At 37.1% G+C, this 25192-nt stretch overlaps 2 protein-coding genes across 2 annotated transcripts; both read left to right on the forward strand.

Moving 5' to 3' along the window:
- The first annotated feature begins 6995 nt into the window (after positions 1-6995).
- On the forward strand, positions 6996-12731 carry adamts1 (ADAM metallopeptidase with thrombospondin type 1 motif, 1). Its single transcript, XM_073842599.1, has 8 exons — positions 6996-7882; positions 8916-9256; positions 9346-9478; positions 9561-10018; positions 10111-10297; positions 10382-10560; positions 10669-10844; positions 10942-12731. The coding sequence occupies exons 1-8, from the start codon at positions 7291-7293 to the stop codon at positions 11654-11656; spliced, it is 2781 nt and encodes a 926-aa protein (XP_073698700.1). The 5' UTR covers positions 6996-7290; the 3' UTR covers positions 11657-12731.
- A 1944-nt stretch (positions 12732-14675) lies between these two features.
- cyyr1 (cysteine/tyrosine-rich 1) lies at positions 14676-24428 on the forward strand. The gene is made up of 4 exons (XM_073843128.1): positions 14676-15074; positions 18025-18124; positions 20894-21054; positions 23701-24428. Exons 1-4 carry the CDS (start codon positions 14981-14983, stop codon positions 23832-23834), a joined length of 489 nt encoding a protein of 162 aa, XP_073699229.1. The 5' UTR covers positions 14676-14980; the 3' UTR covers positions 23835-24428.
- The last annotated feature ends 764 nt before the right edge of the window (positions 24429-25192 follow it).

A 25192-nucleotide genomic window follows, 5' to 3' on the forward strand; every position in this document is an offset into this window, starting at 1 on the left:
CCTTGACTTCTCATTGGCAGTGATTTAAACCATTGCTGTTGTGTTTGACATTAAGATGCATTCACATTTACCAATAATAAACCGGAATGTTCCATTTGTATAAATGCTGTTTGCAATCACTGTAGAACTCTGCAAGTTTTTGTGCCGCATTGTTGGCACTAGCCTTCGATGTTGCAAAGTCCAGCCATGCCCCTTTGACAAAGTCACGCACCTCTTCAAAAAGCCACACCCCTTAAGTTCACACTGGCAGTATTTTAAACCATTGCTGTAGTGTTTGAAGCTCTGGCCTTGTATGCAGTTATGTTCGGCCATGCCCCTGATAAAGCCACGCCCATTAATCCAAATGACACACTTTTTGAGCAATCACTGTGGAATTCTGCTAGTGTTTGCAATTGTGTCGCATTGTAGCTCAGACAAGGAGCTTTGGCTCTAGCTTTGAATGTGGTGACATTAAGCCAATCCCCTTTTGCTAGACCACACCCCTTTATTAAAATGACACGCCCCTTGAGTTCACACTAGCAGTGATTTAGACCATTGATGTAATGTTTGAGCCTCTGACCTCAAATGAGCCAACATTCAGCCATGCCCCTTTTGCAAAGCCACTCCCTTGAAACAAACGACACTCCCCTTGGCTTGCATTTAATTTACCATTGATAAAATGGAATTTTTATTTGTATAAATGCTGTTCTGATCACTGTGTAATTCTGCTAGTGTTCATGATGCATTGTGACTCAGACAAGGAGCTTTGGCTCCAGCCTTGAATGTGGTCATGTTCAACCACGCCCCTTTAACAAAGCCACACCCCTTGAGTTCACACTAGCAGTGATTTAAACCATTGCTGGAGTGTTTGAGGCTCTGGCCTTGAATGTGGCACCATTCAACCAAACTCCTTTGACAAAAACCATGCCTTGAGTTCGCACTGGCACAGATTTAATCATCGCTGTAGCTTTTGATGTTTAAATGCATTCACATTTACCAATGATAAAATGAAATGTTCCCTGAATCCTGCTAGTGTTTACAATCGTGTTTTGACTTGGACAAGGAGCTTTGCCTCTAGCCTCGAATGTGTAATCTTATAGCCACGCCCCTTTAAAGCCACACCCACTGATCCAAAGCCACGCCACTTAAGTTCACACTGGCAGTGATGTAAACCATTGCTGTAGTGTTTAATTTTAAGTTGCAATCACATTAACCATTGCTCTGTGAAATCAAGTCATTCCGGTAGGAATTGGCATGAATAGAATAGAAAGTAGCTTGGTTTAAAAGTGACTTCTATGTCAGTGATGCTTTATACATCTTTACTTTGTTGACAGTATACAACGGACCCTGTTTGTTCAGGAAATTTCACTGCAATTTCGCTAATGTGTAGGCATTCAAAATCAACTTAAGGCTGCACGCTATATATCGTAATTTAATGCTCTCCCATTGGTTGTTGCTGCATTATGTCAAATCTCATTTGCATAAAACTGGGAGTTAAACTCAAATACTCAACTCTCACTACAAATTACTGTAAGAAGTGATTTTGTAAATTTCTGCCAGTGTGAACGTCCCGTTAAGGGTCCAATACATTTCCAACATCATCCATAAGCTTCGACTGCAGGAATAGCAGACCAGGTCAATGCAGAGTGAACCTCAAAAGACTAAGACAAACTGGGAATATGACTGACTGCCGGTCCGTTCCTGAGCTCATTTTCAGGGTTTGAGCTGATGTTGATGTGTTTGTTTCTCTGCGCTTCATGTTTATGTCCATTTGAGTCTGAAACTCCCACAGTGAACTGCTCTTCCTTTCTTTGTTACAGAAAAACTAAACAGGGCTCTGATTTGTAAATGTGTGTATGTCATTTTCTGTGTTCAGGGCTCGAACGACACTGTGTGCCCTTGATACTCGCAATAACGCCAGCCGATCACTCACTCGCAGTCGTGCCGTTTACATGTTCATGGGAATGTTTCAGGTTCAAAACAAACACATTGTTTACAGTAAAACACTATAATGGACGTCTATGAGGCAATAATTACACAGGGTTAAAGCAGAAATGTGAAACATGTATGTTTATTAAAGCCTGTATACTAGTTGCTATGTACAGAAATGTGTGTTATTTGAACTGTAAGCCCAGCTAACACGAAACCTTCTTAGAACGTTCTGGAAAAGTTATTTTAAAGTTATGAACAAATGTTCCTCCAGTAGCATTAATAGAACATTTGTTTAAAGGTATCTAGTCTTTAACAATGTTCTCTAAACATTATGTATACATCGTTCATTAAAATGTTTTAACGTTTCAGTTGGACATTCATCTAACATTTTTTTAAATGTTACTACTTTCAGAATATTCAAAGAACATTCAAAAGTAACATTCCTATAAATGTTTGCAAAGTTCTAAAAAGTAACATTCGTTTAGCTTTCATATAACTAATAATGTTTTCATAACCTTATGGGAACATTAGCACAATGTTCTTAGAACATATTTCTGTTAGCTGGGAGACTTCTGTTCTTGGCAGATGAACTTTTGGTTATGTGTCACTGATGTAAGTGACTTTTACTTGTTCATATAATGTTGCACAGACAAGTTGACGCATTTAACGTTGTTTTTGTTGTTGTTAAGTCTTGTTCAAAACAATGTGTTTTTTGACATTTATTCTGATATGATGTCTTGCCCCATAGACTTCCACTGTAAGATACTGTAAACGCAATCTTTGAAATTGAGAGAAGAGTTGAAATCATATTCTGTGTTAATGAACAGCTTGACTCATAGTGAGACTGAAACATTCCTTCGAACCATTTTTCACCTCAGTTCAACCTCACAACTCATTTCTCAGACCGTTAAACACTGAAGCTGAAGGAAATAATGACACGGAGTGTGTTTTCATGCTTCATAGCTGACATATGCAAACGCTCATGATTAGCACCACTTCTCAAATATGTGATGTGTGTTGAGATCGTTCAATAATATACGTGTTTCAGCGGAAATCAGTTTAAAGTCAACATGATTAAGTTCTATTTACTTTCATTTATGTTCCTGCTCTTATAATTATAATAATTTGACCTCATTTAATTCCATTTCACCATCTCATCAATTTTTTTAATAAAATTAATTTTAAAGAATTAAATGCAAAAACCTTGCACTACTTTTTTCTCGTCATATATCCAGTTTCAATTGGAAATGCATCACATTACAGAAGTGCAATGGGTTGCGAATGCATTTCATGTTGACTTTAAACCGGCTGCAGTTGTTGAATTTGTGAAGTTGTTTGATTCATTTCACACAGATCCAGTAACTGAATGAACTCATGTGATTCAGTGTTTGGTACCTGAACTTTTTCCAAGATTTCATCTGTTTACTCCATGTATGCAGTACTGTTTTACCGTCTCAATGGGAAATGGCCGTTTCACTGAAAATACACAGCACTGATTTTATAATTTATTGTTTGTACAACTGGTATGTGAAAAAAGAAAAAAAAGAAAACACAGGATGAATTTATTTATTGTCATGCTCATTTTGTCTCATAAATACTATTTAACTAGGAATATGAGTGAGCAGAATAGTTCCTTTTGAAGAAAATTGTGGGTTTTTTTAGCCATCTTCATGAATATATGTGTATATAAAACAAAGTGCTATATTTAAAAGTTTACGTTTTATTGATTCATTTATTGCTTCACTAGAGATGTTCATCTAGTTTCTCAACTGGAACCAATAAACTGGCCATTTGAGTTTATTAAAGTAAATGAGAGCAGAGGAGGATATTTCTATTCTGACATTCCCATAAACCACTTCTTCTACTGAACCTCTATTAAACACGGCACAAACTACAACACAGCACTTGCTTCATCTTAAATTAGAATAAGCAGTCTTGCTGTAAAACTAAACAAGAAGATTGCAAGAACTTAGTTTAAATTCAAGTGGAAACAGGGGAGAGAGAGAGAGAGAGAGAGGGCCAAGTTGTCACACCTTTTATTCCAGTTAAGATTTCTCAGTTATAATTTCTGCATGGACACCGACCACCAAAAATAAATAAACTTTCCACTATTATTCCCAGGAAATAAACATGCGCTTCATTTGACACACTGACCCATATGGGGTAAGTTGTCACACAGGAACTTGCAGTTTATTGACACTGATTTGAGAAAAAAATGGATCTTAAAAATCTCTATTAAAATATGTTATTGACTTTTTTGTGTTAAACTTAAACCATTATGATATCAAACCATTCATGAAACAGCAAAAATGCTGCTTTAAACCAGATTATAAAGATTAGATGAAAATTGACATCCACACCCCAGACATTTATCAAACTGCACAGATGATGGTGAAATATGGCTTGTTCAAGATTATAAGCTTTCCTTAACAGGCTGCTTTATTAGTCCCTGGTTACTGGATGAGATGAGAAGTACTGCTCAACCAGATCACACTAGTGTTAGATAGTCTTCAAGATAGACTGTAGGAATGCAATCAAAAATCTGAGATCTCAATATAAACTCAAACATTTGTTGCTCCATATCCATTTTGAAGCTTTAGGCTCTTACTGGATCAACCAGTGACTCATTTGGGTCTGTTTATTTCTCCAAATGATTTTTGGGAGAAACATCTGACAAAAATATGATACTTGTCATGAAACATAACATTAAGTTTTCTGAGCTATGAAAAAACATCTTCTAAACAATAATATTTATCTCAGAAAATTCCTGAGTATATGTCCTACAGAGTGTTTCCCAGCTAACAAGGAATGTTCTCAAAATGTTAGCACAAAAAACATTATCGTAATGATTATTTGATTATGAACATAACTTTTCAGTGCGTTGACCAATGTTGGGGGGTAATGCATTACAAGTAACGCAAGTTATGGAATAATTTTACTTTTTCCAAGTAACTACTAAAGTAACGCATTACTTTTTAATTGACAAGAATTTATTGATTAAAAGCTCTCCTGTCCGCATGTTGAGAGAAATTGTAAGATGTTACTTTAGTTCTAGAATAAATGTGAACATGCATTAATTCATCTCACTCACTTAAAAAACAGATACAGTATTCTTCAAAATGAATCAAAACAGTCAAATTCAACACAAACCTGCAATAATTAAATATGTTAAATAATACAAATATCCTTTATGTATTTAATCCCATTTTATTAACCGATGTCTTTTCTGCCGACCTTCGATGATCCAATTCATCCATACTAATAAGCAAAAATGACTCAAGATAATCTAACATTTGTTTTCCTTTTTTTATTGCTGAAGAGAAGACATTTTTTCTTCTGCGGTCTACTGTACAGACGTCAACTTACTTTTCTCTAAACCTGAGGCTTTTGGTGTGAAAAGGCTTTTACATTTGCCAAAAATATAACTTTTTATATTAAAAACAAACTAGCAAGCCCTGCCCAGATTTAAAAGTAACATAATGCAGTATTTTCCATAAAAAGTAACTAAGTAGCTAAATTAATTACTTTTTTAGGGAGTAACTCAATATTGTATACATTACTTTTAAAAGTAACTTTGCCCAACACTATATGCTGTTTAAATAAAGCAGACCTGCTCAGATATTCTTTGTAGTTGTGAAAGTGTAGGCAGTAGTTTTGTGCTGCAGACATACTGCTATGAACAGACCAGCTGAGATTGTATATGATGCTGTTGCGCCACCTGCTGTCTGGCTTGCTTTAACTAAAATAGGAAAAGTTCAAAAAATACTAAATCCACACAAATCTAAACATTTTCTGATCGTGCCATTTACATTCCAATATATATAAGTTTTATTTTTTAAAACAAAATTATAATAAAGTGGACAGTGGGCCTAAAATGTGTCATTATATTTTCTATTAACTATTTATTATACTATTTTATATACGTTTATGTTTATCATACATGCATATTCATTATCTGGTTTTATTTAAGACCCTGTAGGGAGAATGTGTAGCCTACTTTTAAAATTAATTTCCAGTAAGTAGGCTATATGCCCGTATTATGTGGTTCGACTATACAGCAAACATGAATGAATATATTGTTGGGTTGTGCTTCCATCTAGTGGCTTTGTGTTGAACTTCCAAAAAAGTTTTTAAACACCCAACTGGTTCCTAAATGCAGTTAAGGTGGACTGTCAACTCTCTGAACTTGAGGATTGACTGAAAACCGTTCATTAGTTCATAATAAGTTGCATACGCGTGTTGAAATGAACGTATTGATTCATTTATGTCACTTTCGAAACAGCTGTTTTCTTTCTAAATCAGAGATTACGCCTTATTAAGCATAAAGTCTAAAGCATCTGCTTCAGAACTTTAGAATTCAGAAATTTAATTTTCCATTATATAATAAGAGTGAATCCTCATTTCTAATAAGTCCCCACGCCATATTCATTATTTTTCTAAGTCAGAACACTTTGAGTCTGTTCTCGGACGGCATGTACTTTCTCTTTGAAGATCACTGACTGACTCAATTAAATTTGGCCCATTTAAAGCTCAAGACAAACTATTTCCTCCGACACTAAGCGATAATCCGCTCATAATTACTTTTTGATTGAGTTCGAGTGCACACGTGAAGCGTTTGGGAGCCGGTTGTGAGAAGCGCTCCACCTTAACAGCACCGCGGCTCGGCTTTCCCCCTCAATCCGAACCGCCTGCACTTCTTCCCCGCAGCCGAAGAACCAGTCAGCTGGTTGCCATCTCTCGTGAGGAGACTCGTGTCTCCCGATGTCCTCAGTAACCTTGTGTTAAACTGACATATAAATTGACTTATTCTTAGTCTGTGAATGGACTTCATAAGCCACGAGAATGTACAATGCACATATAGATTGATAATGAGTTTAGATGAGTAATATTGGAGTGAGACGAGAAGTTTGGGGCCGTAAGTGTTGCGCTCTGATGATTGATGATTGTGGCACTGCTCCAGCGCTCTGTTGCGTACTAGATTTGGCTGCAGTAGATCAAAGGGGCTTCAGGAAAGGGGTGGTCCTGCACTAGAGCATATATAGAGAGCCGGGCTTCTTGCTTCTAAGACAGAAGGAGAGCTGAAACTCGAGGAGACAGTGAGAGAAACTCTCCAAGACCGCTTTTGATGGTTTTTGAGACTCTTCTTGTGATTTTCAACTTTTAAGTGCTGCTACAGACGGCGATCGTTCTATTTATTTCATTCGAAGACCAGTTTAAGCTCTGGATTGGTACCTGTTGCAGTTTTCTGGTTTTGTTTCTGTGACATTTGGTTTACCAGATTTTGGAGTCAGATTCTCAAAGAACTGAAACTTTGTGAGGATTTGCATCTGATCCGTCATTATTTTGTCATTTTGCTTTTTCGAACCCAACAGGAATATAATGTCTCTTTTGCGCGTCATACTGGGTTTCATTGCAGCCCTGTGCGTAAACGCGGCGCAGAGCGCGTGGGAGGAGAGCACCGTGGTGCCGGTCCGGCTCGAATCGTACGACGCCGAACCGACCCATACATCAGAAGCACGGGAAAAGGAATCTGAGAAACGCATCTACCGCTTGGACGTCTTTGGAAATCAGATGGTGTTGGTGCTGGAACCAGACCAGACCTTTTTAGCGCCTGGGTTTGTGTTCCAGATGGTGGGAAAACCGGAGTCCGAGGAGTTTGACAGCGCTGGAGAGGCGCGGTGCTTCTTCTCGGGAACCGTGAACGGAGAAGAACTTTCCGCTGCGGCGATCAATCTGTGCAACGGACTGCGGGGCGGCTTCTATGTCGGCGGTGAAGAGTATTTCATTCATCCCGCAAACGCCAGCGGACAGGCTTCAGATGGAGACACCCACACCATTCGCAGAAGAAAACGGGGGTTCTTGGGTGAAGACAACGGTCCGAAGTGTGGGGTGAACGAGGAGGAGGAACGGGTCACCGAAAAACCACATGCAACCAAATCTGACGCAAAGCCCATTCCATCTGATTCGAAAGGTAAATATTAGACACTTTATAATTAACGATCTTGTACTTTGGAAAGTTTAGCTTTACTGAGAGTTTTTTTCCGGTAATATTTCGCGCACGCCTCCGGTAACCCGAATAAACTCGGTGACTCCGCGTCATTCAGTGCGCGGTGACGCATGAGGAGCTAATTAAGCAGGTTTGAGAGTTCTGAGTCTGCATTAACGCATTAAACAGCAAATCGTGTAATTTAGCTGGGAAATGCATCAACTGCAAATGTTCTACCAGCTCGTTTAAACTTATTTTGAAGAATAAACTTTCTTTCTAAAGCGCGGATGAGCCCTCTCCAAAAGCGAGGTGAGGGTTAACTTGGAGAAGGCAGAAATCTCTCCACATAAGCAGGAGGAGGGAAGGGGACGTAGAGTTGAGGGCTGGGGGAGTGGGAGGTGGTAGAGAATGGGCTGGAGAGACGTGGAAGTTCTCCTCCTGGTACCGCATGTTGCGTAGATCAGCACCGGAGGACTGTAGATGGCTTGTGTTTCCGCCAGCGTTTCTCATGAAAGTGCGCAGGTTTTGGAGAAGTTATTGGCAGGGCGGAGCAGAAGCTTAGTCGAATGGAAAAGTAAGCAAGCTCAGCACTAACTCTCAATAGCTTTCTGTCTTTTTAAGTACACAGTTCTATCTGTTTTTTTTATTTTGTTTTCAGTTCTAAGACACCCTTACTTCTTAATTTACTATTTCCAACCAAAATTGCAATTACGTTTAATAGCTTTGAGGCGTCTATGTAGACTCGTAAAAGTTCAAACACATTTAAAATACAGGCTTAAGGTTAGAAGAAAATCTAAAATGTTGATGAGGTCATCTTGCACTCACAGGCGTCTACAAATGTATGTCCAATGAGATGCTCTCTAGAATGACAATGTGATTAGCCAAAATAAGCAGGAAATTATGGTTAAATAAAACATACGAAGCCATCAATGTGGAAAAGTGTGGATATTGAATCTGATTTAGATTTCACTTTTTCTAATAAAACTAATGGTTTTAATTTTATCTTCTCATTCTCCAGCACATCACAGATCTCGGCGCTTCGTGTCCACTCCTCGATATTTGGAGATCATGATTGTGGCGGACCAGTCGATGGCGGAGTTTCACGGAGCTGGGCTCAAACCTTATCTGCTGACCATCATGTCGGTGGCATCTCGTCTGTATCGACACCCTACCATTCGCAATTCAATCACTCTGGCAGTTGTGAAGCTGCTCGTTGTGTACGATGAAGAACACGGCCCCCCGGTGTCCACCAATGCGGCACTTACGCTCAGGAACTTCTGCCAGTGGCAAAGACAGCACAACCCATCAAATGACCGGAACGCAGAGCACTACGACACAGCAGTACTGTTCACCAGACAGGTAAGTTTCATTAAGTATATCACTCCTGGTCTCATCTGAGTGAGTAATTTTGTAGCACAGCTCTTATTAATGAACGCTGTTTCTTTCAGGATCTTTGTGGAGCTCATTCCTGTGACACTCTGGGGATGGCAGATGTTGGCACCGTGTGTGATCCTGATCGAAGTTGCTCCATTATTGAAGATGACGGTCTGCAGGCGGCCTTCACAGTCGCACATGAGCTTGGTAAGAGCATCCCCATGTTCTTGCATAAAAACTAGAAAGTAGGCAGGTGTAGATCAAGTCATTAACTGTGCTTTTCTCGTAGGTCATGTGTTCAACATGCCCCATGATGATGCCAAACAATGTGCCAGCCTTAATGGCGACCAGTGGAGCTCCCATATGATGGCCTCAACCTTGTCAAATCTGAACCAGCTACAGCCCTGGTCTTTTTGCAGTGCTATGATGGTCACTACCTTCCTGGACAACGGCCATGGTCAGTGTTTGCTGGACAAGCCCCAGAAGCCTCAGCAGTTACCCCAGGCTCTGCCAGGTACAGTGTACGACGCTGACAGACAGTGCCGCCTCACATTTGGAGAGGAGTCCCAGCACTGTCCTGACCAGACCACCACCTGTGCCGCCCTTTGGTGCATGGTCACAACTGCAAATGGCTTGCTCGTCTGCCAAACCAAGAACTTTCCATGGGCCGACGGAACACCTTGCGGGTCCGACAGCTACTGTATGGCAGGCCAGTGTTTGAGCAGGTCCGAAGCTGCCAAATATCAGGTGAGCACCATTTGCTGTGCCATTTGTTGTCATACAGAATCGATGTCATTCTGATTTGTGATTGACCATGGTTCTATCCTGTTGTCTTTAAGATTCCAGTCAATGGCGGATGGGGAGCCTGGGGACCTTGGGGAGATTGCTCACGTACCTGTGGAGGAGGTGTGCAGTACTCGATCAGGGAGTGTGACAGCCCCCTCCCCAAAAATGGAGGCAAATACTGCGAGGGCAAAAGAATTCAGTATCGCTCCTGTAACACTGAGGCCTGCCCTGATAACAATGGTAAGGCATGGTCCTATCACTGTTTCTGCAACCACCTCAACCAGATGCAAGCCGCTTGATTTACAACTGTATTTGTTTGCACAGGTTTGTCATTCCGTGAGGAGCAGTGTTTGGCCCACAATGAGCTCTCCTCTCAGGTGTCATTTGGCTCAGGAGAGGGCGTCGAGTGGGTGCCGAAGTATGCCGGGGTGTCTCCCAAGGACCGCTGCAAGTTGGTGTGCCGAGCAAAGGGAACAGGCTACTTCTTCATTCTGAAGCCAAAGGTGAGTGTCCCAATTATCCTGACCCACCAAGAGTTAAAAACTAAAGAGATTCAGTGGATGCAAGCATACTGGCAAAGTTTAATCAGAGGTTCCTTCGGATCCCTTCAGGTGGCTGACGGAACACCATGCACCCCAGATTCCACCTCAGTCTGCGTCCAAGGCCAGTGTGTAAAAGCTGGTTGTGACAGAGTCATTGGCTCCAATAAGCGTTTTGACAAATGTGGCATCTGTGGAGGAGACGGATCAACTTGCAAGAAAGTTTCTGGATCGATGGAACGTTCTAGGTAAGCCCAAAATCTGAACCAAAGATTTCCCCTAGTTAAGTTTTCCAAAATTCCTGCTTCAGTTTATTCTAAACCTTTGCTTGTTTCTGAACTTTAGAGCGGGCTACCAAGATGTGGTGACAATTCCAGCTGGTGCCACGCACCTAGATGTTAAGCAGCGCTCTATTGGAGGCCGCCGCTACGACAATAGCTACTTGGCAGTTCGCCGGCAAGATGGCAAGTACCTGCTGAATGGCGACTATAAGCTGACCACTTTAGAGACTGACATCTCTCTGAAAGGTGCACTGCTGCGATACAGCGGCTCCTCTGCTTCACTAGAGCGCCTGCGGAGCTTTGCTCCCTTACCTGAGCCTCTTACCATCCAGGTGCTGTCAGTCGGTGATTCTCCCCGACCTCGCGTAAAATACAGCTACTTTGCGCCACGCCCTAATGGGTCAAAACGGCCATCCATCAACATTATTAGTGAAGCAGGAGATGCCGAATGGGTCCTACGTGAGTGGGGACCCTGTTCGAAGACCTGCGGCAGTGGCATCCAGAATCGGGACGTCGTCTGTCTTGATGCTTACGGTCGTCAATCAAAAGACTGTCCTGAAGAGCTGCGCCCAGTGTCGTCACAATCCTGTGCTCTCCAGGCTTGCCCATCCTGGTTGCTCGGGGAGTGGTCCGCTTGTTCCAAGACATGTGGCAGAGGTTACCGCAAGCGCACACTGCGCTGCATCGGACACGATGGCCGCCCTTTGCCTAACGAGAGCTGCAACGCAAAAGATCGGCCACGACCTCTCCTAGATTTGTGCAACATGACTCCCTGTTGAAACTGAACAACCTCGAACAGCTGTAACCTTGCACATCTGGTGCCAACCAACACAGGTTTTTGGATTCAAAGGGCCTCCTATGACTGAAACTGCAACCAAGCTCCTTTCAGTGTTTCAAATCCCACCCATCCAACACTGGGTACGGGGCACAAATCTGGCACACTGTGCACCTGTCTTGACAGCTGTGATGGAGGATGAGAATACGGACACCTCTGCTGCTTTGGATAGCGATGTCATGCATGTTAGATTTTGAGTGTGCATGGGTGTGTATGACGATAGGATGATTCATGAAAGAGTGCATGAAACAGCTATGCATTTGTACCGTCTGTCTGAGCTGGACTAGGCAGACAGGATTAGAGAGCATATAGGAACATATAGGAGCTATTGCCAGGGTCAAGAGCAGTACTGAAAAAGAGTTCATTAGTAGTGGTGTTACATACACCCCTCTAGTGGTTCTCCATTTCAAAGCTGCAAACTCTGGCTCAGAGCACATATTTAACATATGCATTTTTCTTGCCAAAATCTCACCTCAGCTAGGCACACATGCTGCTAATCAAACACCACAACAGGTATTATGCATTTCCTCATAACTAAGTTTAACAATGCACATTAGCTTTACGTTTAGCTTCCTAGATTGATGTTTTCACCATTTTGCAAAGCCATACCCGATCAAGAGGGATCACGTTTTAACGGGGAGGGAGACCAAAGAGCATACGTTCAATACCTGAGGAGAGTCTGTGTTTGTGCGTGTTGATGTATGTGTGGGTTAGTTCTGCGTGATTTTGTGGAGATACGGTGAGGGACTTCTCTCCTACTACTACTTCATAAGTAATCCTCTCCTGCCTTCTGAGAAGGTATCTTTGTAATGAGGTATTTCTTTTTGTACAGAATATCCAAACGTTATTTATTTTTGTACAGCCCATTTAATATAATCTTGTTGCTTTTTTATAATTATTGTATTTCTATTTGTTATTATTATTGAAATAACTGAAGGATGTAGATTATATTAGAGTATTTATACAATATCAATGATCTTAGGTTTATGAATAAAGTATCACATTGATTTGTGGACCAACATTGTTGAGATGGTGTTTTTTTTTGTGGGGGGGGGGGCTGCGGACATTCAAGAATTGAAGTCTAAATCCTAGTCTGAGGACCCCTAGGGGTTCATGGAGGTACTACATTGGCTTCTCTCAAAAAATTAATGGTATTTTTAAAGTGGTTAATCTGCTCTAAATGAAAGAAGCAACATTAACATCTAAAGTTTGAACACTAATGCACATTGTATGGAAATAAATGCATACATAAAGTACATCAATGCACATGCATACATAAAAATAAATGCATAAATGACTAGATCTAGTCATGACAATTATCAGTACAAAGCTGCTGAGTTTGTCTGCTCATATTATGAATCAGACAAAGAAAGTCCACCAGGCTAAATTAAATCAATTAAACTAAATTAATCCAATCATATTAATTTGCACTCTCAATAGATGTTCAAAGAAAGCCTGCATGACCAGCATTTTCAGCACAACAGGTAATAATCGTATCACCGGTTATAACCAGGAAGTCTTTTATTATATAACAAGCTTTAATAATTTAAGAGGACATTGTGGGGTTTAGTCATTATGTTGCAAGAGTGGTTCAAGTGGAAGTGCATTCAACCCAGGCCAGTCCTTCTGCTAAATAATACATGCAACCAACTGTTCAGCAAAACCATGATAGCAAAGCCTTTTCTACTGACGTAGAATGTTCATATACAAGTAACACAGAATCTAACACAAAACATTTACAGAACACTGGCTAGTAACATTAATAGAACGTTGAAAGTCATTTGGCCTTAATGTTCTTAAAACATTATTTATACATCATTCATGGAACGTTCTGAAATGTTTTAGTTGGACATATTCAAATGTTACATGTTGTTTCAGAATGTTCAAAGAACATTCAAAAGTAACATTTCCATAACGTTTACAAAAGATAAAATGAAATGTTACATTAACATTCACATTACCAGAAAAAAAAAAAAACGTTTTCTGGATTTAAAGGGAATGTTAGAAAAGCATTCTTAGAACATTTTTTGTTTTCTGGGTCAATACCATTTGTCAACTACTCAAATGTGACTCTGGATCACAAAACTAGCCATAAGGGTCAATTTTTTGAAACTATTTTTTGAAAGATTTATATATCATCTAAAACTGAACAAATATGTTTTCCAATGATGTATGGTTTGTTAGGATAGGACAATATTTTGCCAAGATACAACTATGAAAAAAATCAAAATATTGAGAAAATCACCTTTAAAGTTCTTCGCAATGCTTATTACTAATCAAAAATTAAGTTTTGATATTTACAGTAAGAAATTAACAAAAATCTTCATGGATCATGTTCTTTACTTAATATCCTAATGATTTTTGGCATTAAAAAAAATACAAAATTTGACCCATACAATGTAGGCCTATATCTGGCTATTGCTACAAATATACCCCTGCTACTTCAGACTTTTGTGCTCCAGGGTCACAAATGCATTTTGCTATGACTAAATAGGGGACACAACTAATAAACAAGATATAAAGGTGATCATTTAAGATAAATGCCCCAATTCTAAATAAGTTCTTGAGTTGATCTAGTGAATTGATTATGAACATGAATGTGATGCTATGAATTACCGTCTGAAGCACGTGCATTTGAGATGCTCTAGTTTACTCTTTGTGTTGAGCTCAGGTCAGGGATGTTGCACACAGAGCAGATTCGTGAAAACATTGAAGAGATATCTAAATATAGACTTCAGGGACGCTATCGAGAAGATGAGGCTGCAATTTGTAGCTATTGAAGAGGCCGAACGTGTTCCCAGCATTGTGCGGCTCTTGTGTTGTTCCTGAGGTAACTGGCCACATTCACGCTCGTGTGATGCGGAGTCGTGACGGCGGAGGCGGGCGGCGACACGCGGCCGTTCGTTCGGTCTCCTCGCAGTCACATCCAGAACCGACTCCCTGCGCGCGCGGATGGGCGAAGTTCCTGGGGGAGGGGATCGAGCCGAAGAAAAGAAAATAGCGCAAGGAAGAAGTTAAAGACAAAGAGGAAGGAGTCAAAGGAGAAGTTCTGACTGAGAGAGAGACTCGTGGAACACGTGGAGCTTTATGGATAGAAAAGAGCTCTTTTATTTTAAAGCTTAAGTCTTAGAACGCTTGACAGACTGAGCAACGTAGACACAGTTTATAGTCAGATTTAAGGCATGGAAGAATTAAGGATGAACGACGGAAAGATTAAATAACATGTAAACGTTGTTTAGAGGTGTTTCAACAGGGATTTCCATTAAAAATGTACAGGAACATGATGGAAAATCCGAGGACGGCGAGTTCACAGAAGAGTTGGAAGTTCTTGCGGGACTCGCTGTTGCTTTGCTTCTTTGCAGGTAATGTTGGCTACTTTTTATATTTGAGATCTAGGAAGTGGATCAATTAAGAAGGCAATCGTTTATTTTGTGTTACGTAGTTGCTCAAAAATGTAAGGTATTATACTTTTACTTGAACAGTTTCTGAGTTGTGTTTGTAAAAATCAGTTCATGACTTTAGCTCAGCTTTTTTTGCACTAAACTTGTCTTATAATGCTCATTTCACCACTGCGTTTAAAACAACCATGGTAATGCCTCAGGCAACACATTTAGGTTATATAAACGTTGTGAGAACATTGTTGTTGAAGTGTCCAAGAATTTTATTTAACGGTTACAAACACGATTACTATAACGTTTAAGTATAAATATCATAAGGATGTTGTTCTAAGAACACTTCTCTCAACATTAAGAACACATATGAAATATTAATCAAGTTTTAAGATCGTTCCATAAACATTACCGGATAAAAAAAGCTTTGTAACATTAATAAATCTTTTGAACACCGTTTATAAAAGAATGTTTCCTGTTGGCTGGAAACTTGCAAACAAAGAAAAGTTACTTATTATGAGTTACTTAGTAATGTTCTTTATAGTCTACATTTTCATGGTTATTTTACTTATGGGTTAAGTAACAGTTTATGTATTGTCTGTGGAAGAGTTAGTCTCTAATTTTAATGAATTGTTCTCAACTTTTTGACTCCATGCTGAAAAAAGTCTTTAAAATGCTCATTTTACTGCCACGTTTAATGCTACCGTGGTAATGCAATGGTATTCTTTGAAATGCATTGCTGTATTAAGTAAATATCATAGTATGTGAACACTGTATTCATTCATTCAGTATCATAGTATGACCATCTGATGCATCACAACACTGTTCTGGAGTTTTATGATTAAACTATCCATATTGGGGGAAGTGTGTGTTGTAATATTTAAAGCACCAGTGCTTCTAAAGCGTCTTTGTCCCAAAAGTGTTGACCGACAGGACCCAGAGGTAAAGCGAGGGCCTCTAGGGGACCACCCAGTCTGCAGGGCCCCACATTTGCTCTGGGAAGCCAGATGCAAACAGACGCCACTCAAATTGAAGCCAAATTTTGGTGCTTCAAAAGACATAATTACACCAATTATACTGTGATGACTGTGGGCAGGACAAGATAGCACTGTAATTGTGTACCAGCCATCCTTGAGACATGAGCTTGAGATATATGCATTAAAACACTCTTTTATTGCATTCAGAGCTCTTTTTAAAGTAGCTTATATTATAGCATCAAAACACAAGTTTACAAGATAAGAAAGCATGGGCTCAGATTTAAACAGATGGACTTGTGTTAAGCAGTAGTTGTGCTGTATAATCATGAAATGTGTCATGAAGCGCTCTTAATCACAGATCAATAGCGTTTGATGCCAATGTGGATCCAGCAGGCGTCTTTGGTGCATTAAAGAGCTCTGAGCAAGAAGCAACACATGAGCGCTGATGATTCTTTCTGCAGGATCAGACTCGTCTGTCAGTGGCAGGAATGAAGGGAACAGACGAGCTCAGTCCTCCAACACATACTCAGAAACACTGCATAATGTCTTAATGCACAATAATGTTCTTCAAGTGTGTTTTGTCTTCAAGTCAGAACAGTGGAACAGCACGCAAAACTATCAAATTCCTTGTTTTTATCTGCTATCAAATATTATTTTTTAACTAAAATTAGTAAGGGCTTTTAAGCATGGTGGAACTCTTTTTATGAAGGGATCTGAAAATGTTGTGTGTTTTGTGGTGCTCAAAAGTCTCAAAAGTAGCTGCAAAAGTTTTGTTGAAATAATGCAATTTGAAATAACAATTGCCTGTGAATTACAATTCACTATAACAATTTATACTATTATTTGACCTCAAAAACCTCACTGTTACCCTCACATGATGAACATGTCTTTAATGGTAGGCTGATAAAAACACTTTGACTGGATGATTTGTGGTTAAAAAATTGCTCCCCTATTTTTACAGGAATAAAACGTAAATATTAAATAGCATTCTAACTCTGTGAGAATATAGAAAGTTACCATTTAAAAAACAGAAAATGTATGTACAAAATACAAACAATTCTATGTAAATTTAATGGAACTTTAAAATGCAGAAAATATCTGTAAAACAACAGGTATTTCATTGCATAATAAAAAGGGAAAATTCTGTAAAAAAATAAATAAATAAATAAAAATACAGACAGTTACCTGTAAAACTAAGTTGTTGTTTTTTAACAGTGTAGGCAAGGCAAGTTTATTCATTCACAATGGTTAAAGAGCTTTACTTAAGAAGGAATTAAAAATAATCAGCAATAAAAAAAAAAAACATCTAATGAAAATGATCTAAATATGTAATTCAAAACAAATAAAAGAAAAAATAATTCCTATTACCATCATTCTACTTCAGCATTCAGTTCATATTAAATTTAAAGCTATAAGTTTAAAATTCAAATGAACTGAAATTTAATAACTAGTTGCCAAATCAACATTTCTCATTTTTGTTTAGTTTAATTTGAAATACTAAAATAACTAAAGCTAAAATGTAATATAAATTCATAGATGTATTAAAAACTAAAAAAAAAAAACGTGAAAATGGAAAATAGAAACATTTAGAAATTAAATTAAGAAAATATGAAAATGATGCCATTGAAGCACTTATTTTGTTTTAATGGTTTCATAAAGAACCTTTAACATTTAAAGAACCTTTCTGTTTTACAAAAAGTTCTTTGTGGTAAAAGAAGGTTCTTCAGATTATAAAAAGGTAAGAAAGAGAGTGTTCTTTAAAGAACCTTTGACTGAATGGTTCTTTGTGGAACCAAAAATGGTTCTTATATGACATCGGTGTAAAGAACCTTTTAAAGCACCTTTATTTTTAAGAATGTAAATTGTGATCCTGTAAATCAGTTCATATTGAGCAATTTTTATTTTATTTATATTTTATATAAATTGCGTGTATGTGTTTTTTGTAGGCCGTGGAGAGGCTCAGTGTGACAGCTGTATAGAGTACTGCTGCGATGGGGTTCCTCCGTTCTGCTGCTCTTACTATGCGTATGTGGGAGATGTGCTCTCGTAAGTACAGTACACACACATGCATTGTGTTTCCATGTTTTATTGGTTCATTCCATAGGCATAATAGTTTTTCCGCTGTCCAAACTGTATTTTCTACACCTAAACTATAACCCCTCACACATGTCATAATATAACCATGTATGTAGAACACTCACACACACACACACACACACACACACACACACACACACAGCACATGTATAACACCAGCATTGAGTTGACCTTTGACCTCCCCTCCCCCTCACACACAGCTGCTTTTCCACTTCAATCTGAAATTCAACCCACATCCTATAATCAGCCCTCGTGTCCAATTACACCAAATAATTCTGATGCTATTTTGCATAAATCAAAACAAATTTTTGACAATTTGACAAATGAAACCTCTTTAATATCTTATAAATGGGAACATTCTCAAAATGTTGCAGCAACGTTATGAAAAGTAACATTAACAGAACATTCATTCAATGGTGTCATTGGTTTTTAATAATGTTCTTGAAATATTAGCACAAAAACATTATTTACACGTCAATCATGAAACATTGGTTCTGAAATGTTTTAGTTTTTTAAATGTTACTTGTTTCAGAATGTTTAGAGAATGTAACAAAAGGTTTCAAACGTAACATTCCCATTGACATTCAAATGTTTCCGTTGCATTTTTTAAAACAGAATGTATTGTTTTAATAACTAAATGGGAATGTTTGTCAAACATATTTTGTTGGCTGGACTTTTTCATAGTCTCTCAGATCCTTTTTTTGGATCTTAACCAAACCTCAAGGCATCAAAGAATTCTGATACTGTTTTGCACGAATCAAACCACATTTTTAATGACAATAGTGTTTAATTTTGTTCAACTGAATTTGAATATTTGAATATCTTTAATATCTTCATTGTTTCTGCCAGAGGCTCCTAGATAACAGGGAATGTTCTCAAAACATTGCAGCAAGGTTCTCTCAAAGTTGTAAACATTAACAGAACATTTGTTCAAAATTGTCTTGTCTTTAATAATGTTATTGAAATATTAGCACTAAAACATTATTTACACATCATTCACGGAACCGTTGTTCTGAAATGTTTAGTTAGACATTTGTGTGACTAATGTGATTTTTTTTAAATGTTACTTGTTTCAGAATGTTTAGAGAAAGTAACAAAAGGTTTCAAAAGTAACATTCCCGTGAACATTCGAATGTCCCCCTAACATTTTTAAAACAGAATGTCATTTCAAAATAATGTTTTAATAACTAAATGGGAATGTTCTTCAAACATATTTTGTTCGCTGGACCTTTGCTTAGTCTCTTCATGTGAGCATCTCAGATCCTTTGTTTGGATCTTAACCAAACCTCAAGGCATCAATCTGAACTAACGTCTCTCGCTCCAACATTCACACGCATAATGTTCTCGTTTAAACAAAACAACAAGTTTTTGCTTGAAACAAGCGAAACAATCTGCCAATGGGGTAAGCAAAAAAATCTTATTTCAAACAGAAAACAAGATTATTTTACTTACACCTTTGGCAGATTATTTAGCTTATTTCAAGCAAAAAGGCACTTCATTTTTGCCTGGTTTTTCTGAAAACCAGAAATCGTTCCTGATTTAAGATTTTTAAGATATTTTGGCTGGAAACCAGACAAAAAAATCTAAGTAAGAAAAGCATTTTTTGCAGTGTGTGATATTTTTTAAATGTTACAGAAGTATTCAAAAGTAACATTCCCATAATGTTTGCAAAAGGATACAATGGACGCTTCAAACATTCCAAATGAACATTTTTATAACTGAATGGGAACATTTCTTAGACATTTCTCCTCATGTGAGCATCTCAGATCCTTTGTTTGGATCTTAACCAAACCTCAAGGCATCAATCTGAAGTCACGTCTCTCGCTCCAACATTCACACACATAATGTTCTCGTTTAAACAAAACAAGTCAAAATTAAGTACGTTTTTGCTTGAAACAAGCAAAACAATCTTCCAATGGGGTAAGCAAAAAAAAAGTTATTTCAAACAGAAAACAAGATAATTTTACTTACACCTTTGGCAGATTGTTTAGCTTATTTCAAACAAAAATGCACTTCATTTTGGCCTGGTTTTTCTGAAAACGAGACAATCATTTTTAGAAAATCATTCTTGATTTAAGATTTTTAAGATATTTTGGCTGGAAACCAGACAAAAAAATCTAAGTAAGAAAAGCATTTTTTGCAGTGTGTGATATTTTTTAAATGTTACTTGTTTCAGAATGTTACAGTAACAAAAGTATTCAAAAGTAACATTCCCATAATGTTTGCAAAAGGATACAATGGAATGTTCCCCTAACATTTGAATAACATTTTTAAAACAGGACGTTTCAAACATTCCAAATGAACATTTTTATAACTGAATGGGAACATTTCTTAGACATTTCTCCTCATGTGAGCATCTCAGATCCTTTGTTTGGATCTTAACCAAACCTCAAGGCATCAATCTGAACTCACGTCTCTCGCTCCAACATTCATCCAAACTCAAATGACAATTGAAAAGCAACACATTTGGTCCTTTGTGCCGCAACAAAGACGTGTTTAGTCAGGTGCCTGTTCGCATAAGAGACGGATCACCGTTGACTCACAAATGGATGAGATCCATCCAGAGGCAAATAAATATGAGCATGGGTGGTCTGACTTTACCAAAACACAATGAATGCAAATATTGAGTTTATCCTGCCATGAAACAGGTAGTTGGTGTTTGCTAAATTGAGCATCACAAGTACAAGTGTTCTCTGACGAGCGGTTCTGTTTGTTCAGGGGCACGGCCATCTCGGGGATCGTGTTTGGCGTGGTGTTTCTGATGGGCGCGGTGGCCGCCATCTTTCTGTGCATCTGTATGTGCGTGAAGAACGGCCGCGGGGCGAGAGTGGGCGTCTTCAGCTCCTCGTATATTAACACCGTGACTCAGGGTTACCCAGGTAACACAACAACACACAGAAGCCTTCACACTGACCAACTACAAGCAGCATGCAAAACTAGCACACAATGGAACGTTTGAGTAGATTCGGTCCATTAAACTTCAGTAATACTTTTGATTGAACTGCATTGACAGTATCAGGTGAGGACAAAATTTGAACTGAATTGAATCAACATTGAACTGAAGAAGGATTATATTGGTTTCTATAGAGGTAGTTTCATTACTGATTAAGTTGCTTTGAAACCTTTTTTATTGTATAAAGCACTATGGAAATAAATGCAACTTGGCTTTTTCTTCTATCACATTCGCTATTTGCTTTCAATATTGGCTTCTTAAACAGTTTTTATTTCTTCTGCATTTTATAAACTAATTTTATTTAATTTAAAGGGCAAAAAGCATGTTTATGGACATGCATTAAATTAAAACTTAATGTTGCATGCATCTTCCTCAGTATTTTTAAATCATGATACATTTATGCAAAATGCAAAATGAACATAAAAGTCTTGTTTTTTAAGGAATTGATCAGAATGAAGTGAGTTTATGCTTAAAAGAAGAACAAATATCTGTCAGTGGAGAGTGAAAACTTGCTTCTCTTTGGATTAAGTCAATTTTTCCAAATTTGAATATGTTTTTATATTTAAATGTGCCAAAAAATGTGCCTACTCTTGAATTTTGAAATACTATAATAGGTGTTTAGTTTAGTTAATTTTGTTCAATTGTGTTAATTTTTTATTATTATGTGTGTGTGTGTGTGTATCTATATATAAAGCACTATGGAAATAAATGCAACTTGGCTTTTTAAGATCTTCTATCACATTCACTATTTGCTTTCAAAATTGGCTTCTTAAACAGTTTTTATTTCTTCAGCATTTTATAAACTATTTGTATTTCATTTAGAGGACAAAAAGCATGTTTACTGACATGCATTAAATTAAAACAGGGTTTTTGCCCTTCCACAAATTAAAGCCTTAAAATCACATATGGCATAAATGTTGCATGCATTGCAAAACATGAATATCTTTCTCAGTATTTTTGTCTTTTTTTCTATTTAACATCTTTAAATCATAATACATTTATGTTAAATGCAAAATGAACATAAAAGTTGATCAAAGTGAAAGAAGAACAACTATCTGTCAGTGGAGAATGAAAACTTGTTTCCCTTTGAATTGAGTTGATTGATTCCATTGGCTGATGTTTGTTGTTGTTTGAATCATAAGCTCACTTCATTTGACTGATTTCTCAGAAAACATTTGTTTCTAAAGTAAATGTATCTTGATTTGAGAATCTTTAGTCATATGCACTGAAAAACATACAAGAATACTAATAAAGAACAGTACTTTTTTGTAGCGCAATCTGAAGGTAGAGTAACAGTTATTTCTTCTTTGATTTGCTGGAAGTTTTTTCAAACTTTCAACTGTTGCTAATACAAGCAATTCACATTTAGAGACCAAATATTGATCTGTTGTTATTCCTTAAATGGTCTTATATTTTCCTTCATAAATCCTGCAGAAACAAGGATTTGACAGAATTACCTGACAATTACAAACCCTTTTATCAATATTAAAACTAAATTTAAAAGCTATGATATTTGTATCAAGTCAATATCCGTATTTATTCATCGAAATTTGAAAAAGTAGTTGGCAACTGTAATGAAAACACACCAGGAATAGTTAACTTTTCTCTGAAAACAACTGATTGTGTTCAAACGGCAAAACAGTAATGCATTTCTGTTTTTACCTTTCATAATAAAACTGAAGGCTGCATGCTTGTGTTTTTTCCAGTGTGGTCCATATATGACACAGTTTGTTAGCTTAATATTTTAAAAGCCACTTTGCACACATATCCAAGAAACTAAATTACAAAATAATATATAAAAAGATTTAATTTTGCTCTGTCAATTTAACTACTGAACTAGACTAATATTACACATTTATAATGATGTTTTTATGGTCGTCCACAAGGTGGCAGCAAAGATGTTGCATATCTAATAATTGGTGCATATTTAATAAGATGATGCCAAATTTGCATATTTTTGACATTTACATAAGCAAAAACATGCCTACTCATGAATCAAAATATGCATGATAATATTATAAATCAGAGTTGCATGCATATCTAAAATATTTTAAGAAAAGTTTTATTTCTGTTTGTTGCCACAGTTCCAAAGCCAACAAATCTCCTGCTTGTTAAATGCAACATTCATTTCCAGTTCTGTCTCATTGATTTGAGAATCTTTTGTCATATGCACTGGAAAACATACAAAAATACTAATTAAGAACAGTACTTTTTTTGTAGTGTAATCTAAAGGTACAGTAAAAGTTATTTCTTTTTTAACAGTAACAGTTTGTTTATTTTTGTAAATTTATTTAAAAAGTAATGGAGATCTGCTGGAAGTATTTTCAGACTCTGAACTGTTGCTAACACAAGACATTCCCTTTAATTAACTCTTAAATTTACCTTTATGAATCCTGAAACTGAAGACTGCATGCTTGTTTTTTTCCAGTGTGGTGCATATAAATATACATATATATATATATATATTAGCCAGTTTTGTAGGCTGATCCAAATATAAATGAAGCCTATAAATCTCCAACTTGTTGGTCTGTAAATGCAGCATTTATTTCCAGTTCTGTCTCTTTGTTCTCAGGTCCTCCACCTCCATACAGCTATGATTATGAGATGTATCCTCCTGATCTGCGGCCGCCTCCATACACACCGACTCCACCCGGAGCGGCAAACTACTCTCCACCTCCACCCTATCCAGGCTACAGCCGCAAATGAGCCTCCTCGTGTGTGTTATTCTGAGAGGACACACAAAATAATGCACAAAATCCCTGCACAACTGTCAGACCAGCGCTCTGTCAATAAAGAAGGATTTCCACTCACTGGACCAGCCGCAAAAATGATTCTTACGTGAGAATTTGAGTATTTTTATTTATGACATGGACAATTATGGTCTCACTAAACTAATGAACACTAAATAAATGTTATTAGGCAACATGAGACTGAAAGTGAGATCGAAATATGTTAATGTAAATGTTTTCATGTGATGCGGTTTGTTGAAAATCAGTGTTATAAATGTCAAATGAAAATACAGTGAAATTAACTCTTAATTTGGGAGTAAACTTTATATGTGTTGTACAGAGTAACATTATATTCTTATACCTACAATGTGTCTGAGTGTCTTGATTAATTAATTTTTATCAACTGAGGAAATAATATGGTAAATGTATTTATTCGTAGAAATTTAAAAAAGCAAATTGTTTTTGTAGTCTACTGTTATGAAAAAAGGCAGAGAGTAGTTAACTGTTCTTCAAAAACAGCAAAACATTAATGTATTTTATGTCTGTGTCTGTTTTTACCTTTTATAATAAAACTGAAGGCTGCATGCTTGTTTTTTCCATTGTGGTGCATAAATGCTATCACACATATTGCATTCTTTGAGGTCCTTGAAAGCCAATTTGCACACATATCCAAAAAATGACATTAAAAAAAAAAACGATTTTATTTAGAAATATGGAATATTGCTCTGTCAATTTAATAACTACATAGAAATTTAAGTAAGTCTTAAGTAGCATGTATATATTTGTAGCAACACTAAAAAAATGCATTGTAGGGGTTAAATTATCAATTTTTCTTTTATGCCAAAAATCATTAGGATATTAAGTAAAGATCATGTTCCATGAAGATATTTTGTACATTCTAAATATATTAAAACTTTTTTTATTAGTAATATGCATTGCTAACAAAGCTTTCTTAATATTTAGATTTTTTTTTGCACCCTTAGATTGTCCAAATATTGTGAAAGCTTATATATTCAGCTTTCAGATGATGTATAAATGTACATTTAAAAAAAAAACTGACCCTTATGACTGGTTTTGTGGTCCAGGGTCACATATTACACATTTATAATGACACATTTATATTTTATATGGTTGCCCACATGGTGGCAGCAAATAAAAGAAATAAACATAATTAGATTCTCTAGGTTGAGCATAATCTAGATTCTTGAATCCATGACTTTTAATGTTTTGATTTTCTTTTTGTAAATGTAAAATAAAACATGCATTAAATAACAATACGTTATATTGTATAGTGAAAAAAAACGTTCACTTTAAAAAATAATAATAATAAAGAAA

This window comes from Garra rufa, chromosome 6, assembly GCF_049309525.1.
Source record: "Garra rufa chromosome 6, GarRuf1.0, whole genome shotgun sequence".
NCBI classification, from domain to species: Eukaryota; Metazoa; Chordata; class Actinopteri; order Cypriniformes; family Cyprinidae; genus Garra; species Garra rufa.